The sequence below is a fragment of the Syngnathoides biaculeatus genome, chromosome 16, assembly GCF_019802595.1.
Source record: "Syngnathoides biaculeatus isolate LvHL_M chromosome 16, ASM1980259v1, whole genome shotgun sequence".
Classification (NCBI taxonomy): Eukaryota; Metazoa; Chordata; class Actinopteri; order Syngnathiformes; family Syngnathidae; genus Syngnathoides; species Syngnathoides biaculeatus.
The window spans coordinates 9,024,914-9,038,486 of record NC_084655.1 but is presented as its reverse complement, the minus strand read 5'-3'; the positions used below and the strand labels follow the sequence as shown (position 1 = coordinate 9,038,486).

Below are 13,573 nucleotides of genomic sequence, written 5' to 3'. Positions count from 1 at the left end.
TGTAAGATAATAAATTGAGATCGCAAGAGCAACGGATAACACAAAAACATGGGACTAACTGAACAAAAAATCGGCAATACTGCGGGACTGTGAAGCAACAAGAGTCATATAGCCAAGGTTTACTTATCTGTATTCACTGATGAGAAGTTTCAGGGACTCGCTGTTTTGAGTCTCAAGTGTAAAATGATCTATAAATGTGATGACTTAAAGTGGAGGGAAAAAAAAAAAAAAAAAAAAAAAAGCAATCAGAAGGACAAAGTTTGACTGACACGGTTTATTCCATGAGTATATCAGGGAACTAAATAAATAATGATATAAAGCCTAAAACCTAATGTTGCATATACCGTAGCAGCCAATGAGGGTATTTCCGGCTCTTGGGGTATCTGTCACAGAAATGGTCTTGAAGGCCTAAGGGTCATTTTACACATGCCTCTCTCTCATCAGGAGCACAGTGGACCACACAGGGTGCACAAATTCGGAATATGGACACTAAGACCTACTTCCACCACATAACCATATAGATTACATTTATAACGTTTGGAGACTGGAGAAGATTACACATCGGGATTTGACGCTACAAGCTATCACTGTATTTTCCTAAGAAATGGGGAGAAAGCCAAACAGCAGCGTTTGGCTTCATTTCAGGTAGCTGGCGTTAGTAGGCTACTTTGGTTAACTACTCGTCTATGGTCATGCCTCAAACTGGGACACAAGCGTCAGGTACGATGGGGTGTTGAAGCGCTTAGCCCCTGGACTCCAGAGAACTGCAAGGACAGGAGACAAAATGACGAGTCAGTTACACTTTGGTGTAACAAAATATAAGCCTAATAATACAGGACCTTCTTCAGTAGCAGGTAGGTGCTCAAGCCAAAATAAATGAGGGCACACATTGCAAAAAAAATATTCAGACAATTGAGAAAAACTGTAGTAAATGTTTTTAAGCACTAATTTCTTTCCAAATGATCAACACATTCAATAAAACTATTCACAAAGGAGGTGAATAGAAGAGAATCTGGACGCTGAAGTTCAAATAGCTGGCGCTTGTGTGCACTCTGACCTAGTAAGGGTCAAATAATTAATCCTGATATCAAAAACACTGAGAGGGTGAATTAATGTCAGAAACAGGGTTTTTTTTTTTTTTTTTTAAATGGGATCCAGGTAAAGGGCACTTTTCTCATCCAGGCTAAAAGGGCTGGTGCTGGAGCACCACTAGCAGTTTCTCTGCGCATGTGCCTAATACAGTGGTACCTTGATTGATTAGTTTATTTTGTTTTGTGATCAAGCTCACAACTCACTTTACTCATATGTCACATCAACTATTGTCATTCATGTGAGTGGAAATTATATTTTTCTGTTACCGTCCCCCAAAAATCACAACAACACTTTGAGTTTTAAAATAAAGAAAAATAGCACTGTTATAAAACAAATAAAAATTAAAAATAAAAACACCACACATACACTTTTGTGCACACACATTCACAACACAAACACATTTGCCCTTAAGGGGGGTTTAGCCAAGTGAGGGACTAAGCAGTGGAGTCAGCACTCCATTTGGCCTCAATTGTTTCACGACACGATAAAGCTACATTTAATTTCACGCAATCGACTGAGCGTGCCCATCCTCGGCACATAATTGAAAGCGGCGCAGGTGGTCTTACGTGTAGCTCGTATGTTGCTGCCGTCTGCGGGCTGTCCTCATCTTCTCAAAGCGAGCCTCCATTTCCTCGAGGACCTTCGGGGTGTAGCGCACCACCAGCTTGACCGAACCTTGGGCAGCCTTCAACAACTCCACAGCCTTCTCGTGATGCTCCCCCTCCACAGTCTGCGTAGACACACAGATACGGTTCTTTGGTACAGGTGTCACGATGATAAAACACAGCAGACTTGGAGTTAAAGCTACAGCCTTCACTTTAAAGTAGTGAGCCCTTCATCTAAACATGTTCATCCATCCCCCTGTCCACCATAACATTAGACTAGTACACTTAACTAGTGTAGTAAACGTGATTATTGGGTGGATGCATTCCACACCCAACCGTGCTAGGTGAAAATCCACAATACATAGAGAATAGATACTGTCAATCGGAACAAATCAATGCTACTTACTGCTCGGTGTCCACGTGAGTCTAGTTTTAAAAAATACGATTTAAATGTTGAAAATGGTTTGCTCTCTGTGACGACGCAATTTTAAATACTCAACAAACGTGCCGTGTTTTCAGCTTCCTGACAAATGCAATTTTGGCATTCCTAAGGCCACCAATGTAAACGTTTCTATCTGCTTTGTGCAATCATATTCAATATTAAAACAGCAAGGTTTTTTTTGTAGGTACTATATTGTGTTCCAGAAAACCCCACATTGAGGGGCTGCGCAAGCAGTCAAATTTGAATCGGGATTGCAATTGTGGCTTCCACGATTAAAGTGGCACTAAGCAGAAATCTGTTTTGCTTCTAAAAACATGAAATATGTTTGAAGGGATGAAAACACTCCAAGAGAATATACAGTAATGCTGAACTGTTGAGATTTAATAAAGCATCTTTTTCGGCATTTGAATATTCCTTACTTTGCAGGGGCCAGCTAAAACACAGTCCCGTGACGTCACACGGCTGTGGCATGGACTTTCTCGTGTGCGTTCCTTCCTCAACTATATCAGCACAAAGTGATGTATGAGCTGTTTCATTTTCTTGGTCTTTAAATGTTTTTAATCATGTATATTGAGTTACACCGTGTATGAAATGAGCTAAATAAATAAACTTGCTTTATTTTATGCTACCTAGTTTTGAGTTAACTTTGCTTAGCATCTGTTTTCTTCTTCTTTTCCTTTTGGCTTGTCCACACAGCATGTCATCTTTTTCCATCTAAGCCTATCTCGTGCATCTTCTTCTTTAATACCCACTGTCCTCATGTCCTCCCTTACAACATCCATCAACCTTTTCTTTGGTCTTCTTCTCGCTCTTTTGCCTGGCAGCTCCATCCTCAGCACCCTTCTACCAATATAGTCACTCTCTCGGCTCTGGACATGTCCAAACCATCTAAATCTGCTCTCTCTCACCTTGTCTCCAAAACATCCAACTTTGGCTGTCCCTCTAATGAGCTCATTTCTAATCCTATCCAACCTGCTCACTCCCAGTGCTTAGCTTCCATAATAAGGCTCATATACTGTCCCACTCCAGTTTGGAGTTAGCAAGCTAATGACGCCTCAATTCACACAACAGCTCGGTGACGTTCTTTACTGTAAGCTTCCAAAAATATGAGGACATAAAAAAAACGATGGATAAATTATTGAAGACACACAGCTGAATATCAATCAGTGCCTGATGAGATTTTAAATAAGCTATCACCTCCTCAGTATGTTTAATTTCTTTTGGAGCATCTATTCACACAGGCCACAGCTTCTGAAAGTTGAAAGGCGGCCCTTGTTATTCAAGTTCGGAAAATGGATTTTATATACTACTTGATTTGTTTTCTGCAAATTTGGCAGGCTTGTTAAAGGTCCACTGTCATGAAATGCATGATTTTTAGTATGTTATTAATGAAAAAATGGAAGCCGGTATGGACCCATGCGTTTTTTCACCACAAAACATGATTTTGATATATATGGCTTTTTGTAACTCCCGCCATGAAAATTCTCTCGAGGGATTTGTTTTCAAGAAGAAGTAGGAAGTGACGTACATGGTGGCACCGCCCTCAAGTGGACTCGTTTGTTTCTATTAGCTATTTACCTCCGGGAAAGTAGCTCGTTGTTCCTTCGTGTTAGCCAAAAAGCCGGCTCGTTGTATTGCTGGATATTGTTCAAACACTCGGGAGGATGGATTTATTCTTTATACTTTTCCAAAAACCCGGTTCGTCGTGAAAAATGGATTGCACTGGTGCAAAGGATGAGAGCTTCGTGGGTTCCAAATGGCAGGTAGGTGTGTATACAGCGACTAAAAAAAAAATTAATAGTGGGGGGGGCGTAATTCATAAATCTGGGGTGCTAAATGTGTCGATGAGCCCGGGTGGCACATCGGGGCGCCGGGCCGCGGTGGCTCATCTCCGCCACAAAGGTGGATCGGACGGGGAGGCAGTTTGGCCGCGTCATCGCTCGCGGGCGGCGGTGTCTTCGCTCACATCAGTGGGCGCCGTTGTTCATCGCCGCCGTGGAGGTGGCTCGGGCGGGGAGGTGGTTTGGTCGCATGCGGTTTTGCTATGATCCGCATATCATCTAAATATGGCTCGAAACGATAGGGTAATATTGCCCCAGTCGCTTCACTGAGTTGTGAGATGTTCTCTTCTTCGAAAAGAGCTTCTGTGTCAGAAGGGGCGTATCAAAAATCTGAATATCTCTGTCGTTCGTCTCCTATAGCAGGCGGCACAGCGCTTTTCTCAATGGCGAATGTCCCAGTGCGACGTAATGGAGAGATGTTGCAGCCAATATGGCTACCACTAGAATGTCAAATGAGACTTCTGCAACTTTGCGCGTGGACAAACCGCTCTCCGCTCATATTTATTTTTTTGTATAGACATTGGCGTTAATAATGTTATATGTATTTTTCATTATAATATCTATTTTAGAATGTTTATAGGCATGAAACTTGACCTTTAACATGACTTCTGTGTGGTGTGTTGAATTGAAGAGAGACAGAGTGTTAGCGATTTTTTTTTACATTTAAAATACGGGTACTGCTGCATATGAAAAGTGCTTCATTTGCCACCTACCACTCCATTGACAGACAGCAGCTGGTCTCCCCTCTTCAGGCCTCCCTGACGATCAGCCACCCCCGCAGGAATCACTCTGGAGATGTAGATGGGCGAGTTCTGCTCTTTGCCCCCCATGATATTGAAGCCCAGCCCCTCGTCTGTCTTGGGAAGCTCCACAACCCGTGGGTGGGCGTGGCCCTCGCTGGCTGCAAAGGCTGCCACTGTGGCCTGGTCACAATGAAAACCATGTGTTGAGTTTAGAATAAAATGGCCTCTACACTAGAGTAAATAATAGTTATCTCCGCTATATATTAAAAATTACTCAAATAAATGATCATTGTAAAACATTGTACAAGCCGCTTATCCTCACAATGGTCGGGGGGACTGCTGGAGCCTATCCCAGCTATCTTGGAGCGAAAGGCGGACTACATCTTAAACTGGTCACCAATAAGTTGCGGGGCACAGACCAACACCATCACTGAGCAGAAATCGATTATATTTAAAAAAAAACACTTCTCATGTTTTGGATAGCAGTGGTAAGGATAGCGCAATTATAGCAGTGTAGTAGTTTTTGTTTAGCAGAATCAGCTTTATTGGTCAAGTGTGTAAAAACACGCAAGGAATTTTTCTCCGGCAGTCGGTGCTGCTCTGCTACGACATTCAAAACAAAGAACAACAAAGCAACAAGTACAAAGAACATGACATTTCTGTTTAGAGGAACCATTCCTTATAACACATTTATCCAAGACATTCCTACCTAATTTATTTATCGGTTTGTTGTCGGACTTCAAAAGTACCAGAGATCGATTCCTTTATGTGTTTTCCCATACTGGCCAAATAAAGATGATTCTGACTGATTCAACAAATTTTCTAAACCCCTTCACCAATCAGTCACAACATGCACAAGAAAAGAAAAGTATTCCCACGTTGCCTGGTCAAAGCTCAGCCGAGTGAATCACTACACTATCAGTGACTATGTCATTACTAATAAAACAATATATAATAATGTATTATTGACAATACAATTTCACCTGAATATTGTGTATTTTTTTCCCATGCTGCTTGTCCTCATTAGGGCAGCAGGTGAGCCAAACCCTAACCCACAATCACAAGGCAACCACTAACACGGACATTCAAATCTACAGACATTTCTAGTCTGTTATGAATCTACGACATTTAGTTTTTATTCTGTTAGTGTCAAATGATCAATACAGACAATCCAGTCAGTCGGAAAACAGACTGTGGCCAAAGAGGACTCAGAGTGACATCTTAGCAATGAGTTTTTGATCAGTGGCTATAAAAATGAAGAAGCCAGATGATCATCATTTTTTACTTGTTTTCTTGTTAAATGCCAGAGGCATCACTAGGCCTATTTAGCGGGAGAGACTGAGAACCCCCAACCCACCTAAAAAAAAAAAAAAAAAAAAAAAAAAAAAAACTAAAATGCCTCTGAAGCCCCACTAAATTAATGGGTTGTACACAAAATTCAATCAGATGATATACGCCTAACGACACCACTTGGAACAATGACAGCAATTATCAAATGAGTGCACATGAATGTCATGTCAAATACTGTTGTAACACATTCTGGTGCAAAGGATAATGGCTAACGCTTACAAGAGACCTAAGTACTGTATATTTGTGCGTAGCTACTAATTTTGCCTTCAATGCACAAACCCTAAAAAAACGAAGCAATTATAACCATAAATAGGAGGCCCACTGCCCAAGCCTTACAAAATACGGTATGTGTCTTGTCTTGAGTTAGCTTGTAATACCTTGGCTGTCGCCTGCGCTCGCACTTCCGGTCCTCCAACAATGTCTAGAGTGTCATATAACTGCTCGTATACCTAAGAGGGAACACACACGGACCATCGATCGAAACGTTGCATGGAAAGTAAGAACCAGTTTTCGCAAAAATGTAGATTGATTAATCGGATGAAAATAAAATTTGCATTAAAGATTATTGCAAAATGACCTTTATGGCTACAATGGATGCATTACCAAAACAGCTTTCGATTCATTCAATTTGAATTTGAATTGAATTTCAGAAACTAACTCTAACTAAACTCTTTGAACCTTTTCCACTAGGAGTATTCTGTTCTATGATGAGGGACGTCAATCTTTAGACCACTGAAAATTCTGTGTTTGTTAATTATTGTGTTATTAGAAACATACCACTGCACCTTAATTATCACTGTCTATACCCCACTTCCTTATAACTATTCTCATGATATGTGCTGCTGACCACTTGGCCAAGTCATGCTTGTAAAAGTGATCTTGATCTTGTTGGGTTTTATCTGGTTGAATAAAAAATAAGACTGGACAATGATCCAAAATGCAAAAAAAAAAAATCAACATGATGTAGAGTACAAATGTAGTCCAGTCAATGTAAATGGTGTGTAGTTTCCTACCTCTCTGATGGCAGCACAGAACTTGCTCTGCAGCACTCTCTGGAGGGCTTGCAATTTGGGAGGAGGCAACTCACCTCTGCGCTGCAGCCGGTCCAACAGCTCAATCACCCGACACACGTCTGACAGAAACACACAAGGCGCACTAAGCGTGCGACAAACTCACAGGAAAAAGATCTCATTTGTGATCAGTGCCTGCTATCTGATATCGCTTATCTGATTGTGAATTTGGGGGTTTTGATAAAATGTAGTTTTGATTTAAATTTTCTTATGATGAAATAATTATGACGATTCCCATAAATGGAAAACTACTTTTCACTGTGTTTGTGGACCTGGGCTCCTTCTTTTTATAACTTTTGTGATAATATAGACAGTATATTGTTTCTTAGGAAAGAGGAAATTAGGATTACCTACAAAACCAACCTGGTCTGAATGAAATCAATTCAAATTGAATAAATAAACATTTAACTAAGCAGCACCGTGAGTTATTTGTCGGTACGTCCGTCTAACAGTTTTGAGGTTTGATTTAAGACTCCGCCATTCCTGTCTGAATTGTGCGTGTTCAATCAGTGCTTTCGGGGGGTTCTCTGGCCTATGAAGCTGATTTTGACTCTGAGTGAACCTGCCTCTTGCCCAAAATCAGATGGGATTGTCTCCAGCTCCACCGCGGCCCCACTGATGAAGAGGGAATGCAAATGGATGGCTGCATTATTGTTAAATCTCCATGTTTGCTTTAAGGCTTTGTTTTATTTTTTTGCATTGTTTAACGGATCACTTAGTTATCACCCAAAAATCACTCCGCCATTGAGTCCTAGAGTCACAGCACGCTGGAACAGCATGTCTCTGCTTCACTGTGCCATGGAAGGATATACATACATACACGTGTTTTGTTGGACAATGGCAGACTATGCTTTGCGATGTGTAGTTTTAAAAGGCCTCTAGACACTGCAACGACAACTTATTTATACTTATTGGTCTACGTAAATGATGGAACTGGAACCAGACACGTTGGGATTTGGAAATTTGCACAGCAAAACTAAGGGAATTTATCACTCAGGGCACACAAAAAGAAAAAAAAAAAAACGTGGTGTGGTATGTGGGAATGTGTTTAGTACGTGAAAAAGTAGTGATCATGTCAGTTTGTCACACTCCCACTAAGCACCACAAATGCTTGTGGCAGATTATTACCCAACATGAGTTAAAAGCAGACAAACTGATAAGTGTATATCTATGTGTTCGTTATTAAATGATATCAAGATCAACTTTGCTGTCAGTTCGATCTGTCGAAACTGGGATTAAATTGTGTTTGGAATAAAAACAGACAGTATGGCTCAAGCGCTTCAATGACCCTTGTGAGGATAAGAAGCTCAGAAAATGAATGGATGGATGTCTCCTCAAACGTTTTTTTTTCCCCATTTGTTTTTTTTTTTTTTAACATGAAACCTGATTAATTTCCACACAGATTTCAAATGTGTGCTTGTGGCACTAACAAACAATTATTTACTTTCAAGACGTTATTAAAGCAAACTAACCTATTGTATCACATTTTCTTTTGTTTGCTTTAAGATAGAGGTGCAACAAGATACACTGAATCAATCTTTTTTTTTACAGTCAAAGCTAAATTATGAAATAATTTCTTTCAAATTAGGCAAAGGTTAACTTTTTCAGTTCAGTAACTGAATCATGTTCAGTGCATGTGTGTGTATATATATATATATATATATATATATATATATAAAATGTCACTATAGTGCAGATTTCATTTACTGCGGGGGTTTTCTGGAAAGTAACCCCCACAATAAGTGACCACAGAGATGTTAATTCCAAAAAAAAATTTCAAAATAATCCGAAATAATTCATTTAAAGTAATTCTTAGTTGCCCCCAGGAATGCGATTACGGAAAATGTACTTTTCCCCTACTTAGTTCTACACCGTGCTTCCAAGTTCAGTACACTTTAGCACGGCATCGTTCTCTTGGTCTGACGTCACAGTCGGAGTCACGGATTACTGTTCCCAAAGACCACTACCATGAGAACGCAGCGACCAAGCAACCCCTCTCCCGTATCCCCCACGCACACATAAACTCAACAAATTCCCCTTCCACAACACACATTTTGACCGCACCTTGTCCACACTGACGACCATTTGTGACGTCACGCACGATGCTGTATTGTTTAATAGAGATCACCACACCTGTTCCCAACATGTCATGATGGGACCCGTAATAACAGTGCACTTTCATACGAGTGGATGAATTGCTCTTGACCTGGTTGTAGGTTTTTGTTGAGTAAAACGAGATGTTCAAGGTGTATATATGTATAACACTGTGGTGCGCGGTACCTCTTTCTAAGCAGAGCGGTTCTGCCATGGCCGCCATGTCCGCCTCCTTGGCTGGATGGTAGAACGAGGACATCATCGCGAGCGCGCCTGGCTATACCGTGTCGTCTTCACAGCAGCCCCTGCTCCATCGTCAGATGGCCGATTTGGGAGCGAGGATGAGCGACGCAAAGACGAGAGGAGGAACTGGGATGTCAATCCGAACGATGAGGGGCGACGAGGAGGCGGAGGGGGTCGGCGGACGTAAATGACGTCAGCAACACGCACCGGAACAAACAATACTCTTGGCAGCAGAATAACCAAACGACCTTAAACGTTCAAACAGTGCGAATGTATAGGAATCAAATGAGTACGGTGATATACATCCATATTTCATACTTACCTATCCCAGCTGACTTCGTCTTGAGGTGGGGTACAACCTCAACTGGTTCTTCCTAGTTCTATAATGTATATTGTAGTACTGTATACAGTACTGTGTTGCGTTTGTGTGTTTTGCATGAAGGGCAGTTTTGGAGGATGGGCAAATATATCCAGCAGATGTCGCTGTAATAAATGCATCCCTATGGGGGCACAAACCAGTGCAATCTGTAGGCCGGTCCCAAGCCCGGATAAATGCAGAGGGTTGCGTCAGGAAGGGCATCCGGCGTAAAAACTGTGCCAAACAAATATGAGCGTTCATCTAAAGAATCCCATACCGGATCGGTCGTGGCCCGGGTTAACAACGCCCGCCCCCGGCACTGCTAACCTGCAGGGCGTCGGTGGAAATTCAGCTACTGTGGGTCGAAGACAAAGAAGAGGAGGAAACCGGATCCAGCGTCAGAAGAAAAAGAGGAATGCACAGAGCCTACAACTGAGTGTAGGGACTTTGAATGTTGGGACTATGACAGGAAAAGCACAGGAGTTGGTTGACATGATGATTAGGAGAAAGGTTGATATTCTGTGCATCCAAGAGAGCAGGTGGAAAGGTAGTAAGGCTAGAAGTTTGGGAGCAGGGTTTAAATTATTCTACCACGGAGTAGATGGGAAGAGAAATGGAGTAGGGGTTATTTTAAAGGAAGAGCTGGCTAAGAATGTCTTGGAGGTGAAAAGAGTATCAGATCGAGTGATGAGACTAAAATTTGAAATTGAGGGTGTTGTGTATAATGTGGTTAGCGGCTATGCACCACAGGTAGGATGTGACCTAGAGTTGAAAGAGAAATTCTGGAAGGAACTAGATGAAGTAGTTCTGAGCATCCCAGACAGCGAGAGAGTTGTGATTGGTGCAGATTGTAATGGACATATTGGTAAAGGAAACAGGGGCGATGAAGAAGTGATGGGTAAGTACGGCATCCAGGAAAGGAACTTTGAAGGGCAGATGGTGGTGGACTTTGCAAAAAGGATGGAGATGGCTGTAGTGAACACTTATTTCCAGAAGAGGGAGGAACATATAGTGACCTACAAGAGCGGAGGTAGAACCACGCAGGTAGATTATATTTTGTGCAGACGATGTAATCTGAAGGAGGTTACTGACTGTAAAGTAGTGGTAGGGGAGAGTGTAGCTCGACAGCATAGGATGGTAGTATGTAGGATGATTCTGGTGGTGGGTAGGAAGATTAAGAAGACAAAGGTAGAGCAGAGAACCATGTGGTGGAAGCTGAAAAAGGAAGAATGTTGTGCGGCCTTCCGGAAAGAGGTGAGACAGGCTCTCGATGGACAACCGAAGCTCCCGGAAGACTGGACGACGACAGCCAAGGTGATCAGAGAGACAGGCAGGAGAGTACTTGGTGTGTCATCTGGTAGGAAAGGGGAGAAGGAGACTTGGTGGTGGAACCCCAAAATACAGGGAGTCATACAAGGAAAGAGATTAGCGAAGAAGAAGTGGGATACTGAGAGGACAGAGGAGAGGCGAAAGGAGTACATCGAGATGCGACGTAGGGCAAAGGTAGAGGTGGCAAAGGCTAAACAAGAGGCATATGAAGACATGTACACCAGGTTGGACACGAAAGAAGGAGAAAAGGATCTCTACAGGTTGGCCAGACAGAGGGATAGAGATGGGAAGGATGTGCAGGAGGTAAGGGTGATTAAGGATAGAAATGGAAATGTGTTGACTGGTGCCGGTAGTGTGCTAAATAGATGGAAAGAATACTTTGAGAAGTTGATGGATGAAGAAAATGAGAGAGAAGGAAGAGTTGAAGAGGCAAGAGTGAAGGACCAGGAAGTGGAAATCATTACTAAGGGGGAAGTCAGAAAGGCACTACAAAGGATGAAAAATGGAAAGGCGGTTGGTCCTGATGACATACCGATAGAGGTATGGAAGCAATTTGGAGAGATGGCTGTGGAGTTTTTGACCAACTTATTCAACAGAATACTAGCGGGCGAAAAGATGCCTGAAGAATGGAGGAAAAGTGTTCTAGTTCCCATTTTTAAGAACAAAGGGGATGTTCAGAGCTGTGGGAACTATAGACGAATAAAGTTGATGAGCACACAATGAAGTTATGGGAAAGAGTAGTGGAGGCTAGACTCAGGACAGAAGTAAGTATCTGCGAGCAACAGTATGGTTTCATGCCTAGAAAGAGTACCACAGATGCATTATTTGCCTTGAGGATGCTCGTGGAAAAGTACAGAGAAGGTCAGAAGGAGCTACATTGCGTCTTTGTGGATCTAGAGAAAGCCTATGACAGAGTACCAAGAGAGGAACTGTGGTACTGCATGCGTAAGTCTGGTGTGGCAGAGAAGTATGTTAAAATAGTACAGGACATGTATGATGGCAGCAGAACAATGGTGAGGTGCGCCTTAGGTGTGACAGAGGAATTTAAGGTGGAGGTGGGACTGCATCAGGGATCAGCTCTGAGCCCCTTCCTGTTTGCAGTGGTAATGGATAGGCTGACAGATGAGGTTAGACTGGAATCCCCTTGGACCATGATGTTCGCAGATATTGTCATATGCAGTGAAAGCAGGGAGCATGGAGAGGAACAATTGGAAAGATGGAGGCACACACTGGAAAGGAGAGGAATGAAGATTAGCCGAAGTAAAACAGAATATATGTGCGTGAATGAGAAAAGTGGAGGGGGAAGAGTGAGGCTACAGGGAGAAGAGATAGCGAGGGTGGACGACTTCAAATACTTGGGGTCAACAATACAGAGCAATGGAGAGTGTGGTCAGGAAGTGAAGAAACGGGTCCAAGCAGGTTGGAACAGCTGGCGAAAGGTGTCTGGTGTGTTATGTGACAGAAGAGTGTCTGCTAGGATGAAGGGCAAAGTTTACAAAACAGTGGTGAGGCCGGCCATGATGTACGGATTAGAGACAGTGGCACTGAAGAAACAACAGGAAGCTGAACTGGAGGTGGCAGAAATGAAGATGTTGAGGTTCTCGCTCGGAGTGACCAGGTTGGATAGGATTAGAAATGAGCTCATTAGAGGGACAGCCAAAGCTGGATGTTTTGGAGACAAGATTCGAGAGAGCAGACTTCGATGGTTTGGACATGTTCAGAGGCGAGAGAGTGAGTATATTGGTAGAAGGATGCTGAGGATGGAGCTCCCAGGCAAAAGAGCGAGAGGAAGACCAAAGAGAAGGTTTATGGATGTGGTGAGGGAAGACATGAGGGCAGTTGGGGTTAGAGAGGAAGATGCAGAAGATAGGCTAAGATGGAAAAAGATGACACGCTGTGGCGACCCCTAACGGGACAAGCCGAAAGGAAAAGAAGAAGAAGAAAGAAGAAGATGTCGCTGTAATACGAAGATTACACGATTAAGGCCATACTGTACAGTTTATAGTTTAAACTACAAGCATTCAGACTAATGTTGGGAAAATGACTTTTTGAATTCGCCTTATTTGTTGCTCAGATTAGGGTGTTTTGCTGAATGTTTATATTTGAAGTGACTTCTTCACATCCCTCCCCATAGTTGATATACAGTAGTCACACTGCACTGTGGAAATCCATTTTGCAAACCACTTATCCTCACAAGGGTCACGGGAGTACTGGAACCGAGGGTACATCCTGAACGGGTTGCCAGCCAATCACAGGACACATAATAACCACTCACATCTATGGGGAATTGAGGTTCTTCAATTAAACTACAACGCATATATTGGGGGTCTGAGAGGAACCCGGAGCGTCTGGAGAAAACTTACGCAGGTACGAGGAGAACACGCAAAATCCGCACAGCTGGGGCCG

At 42.6% G+C, this 13,573-nt stretch overlaps 1 protein-coding gene across 1 annotated transcript; it reads right to left on the bottom strand.

The window, feature by feature from the left end:
* Positions 1-259: 259 nt before the first annotated feature.
* Positions 260-9,719, bottom strand: lin7b (lin-7 homolog B (C. elegans)). Its single transcript, XM_061846036.1, has 6 exons — positions 9,424-9,719; positions 7,087-7,205; positions 6,451-6,522; positions 4,694-4,903; positions 1,659-1,822; positions 260-764 (listed from the first exon to the last, which is right to left on the bottom strand). The coding sequence occupies exons 1-6, from the start codon at positions 9,497-9,499 to the stop codon at positions 743-745; spliced, it is 663 nt and encodes a 220-aa protein (XP_061702020.1). The 5' UTR covers positions 9,500-9,719; the 3' UTR covers positions 260-742.
* Positions 9,720-13,573: the final 3,854 nt, after the last annotated feature.

What these genes read in the sequence shown, in the direction of transcription:
- lin7b (XM_061846036.1), bottom strand. Translation starts at nt 9,499, where the DNA reads ATGATGTCCTCGTTCTACCATCCAGCCAAGGAGGCGGACATGGCGGCC. An exon ending in TCTGTGCTGCCATCAGAGAG is followed by an intron (nt 6,523 to 7,086) that starts GTAGGAAACTAC and finishes GTTCCCTCTTAG; the next exon opens with GTATACGAGCAGTTATATGA. An exon ending in TGCTGTCTGTCAATGGAGTG is followed by an intron (nt 1,823 to 4,693) that starts GTAGGTGGCAAA and finishes GTGTCTACGCAG; the next exon opens with ACTGTGGAGGGGGAGCATCA.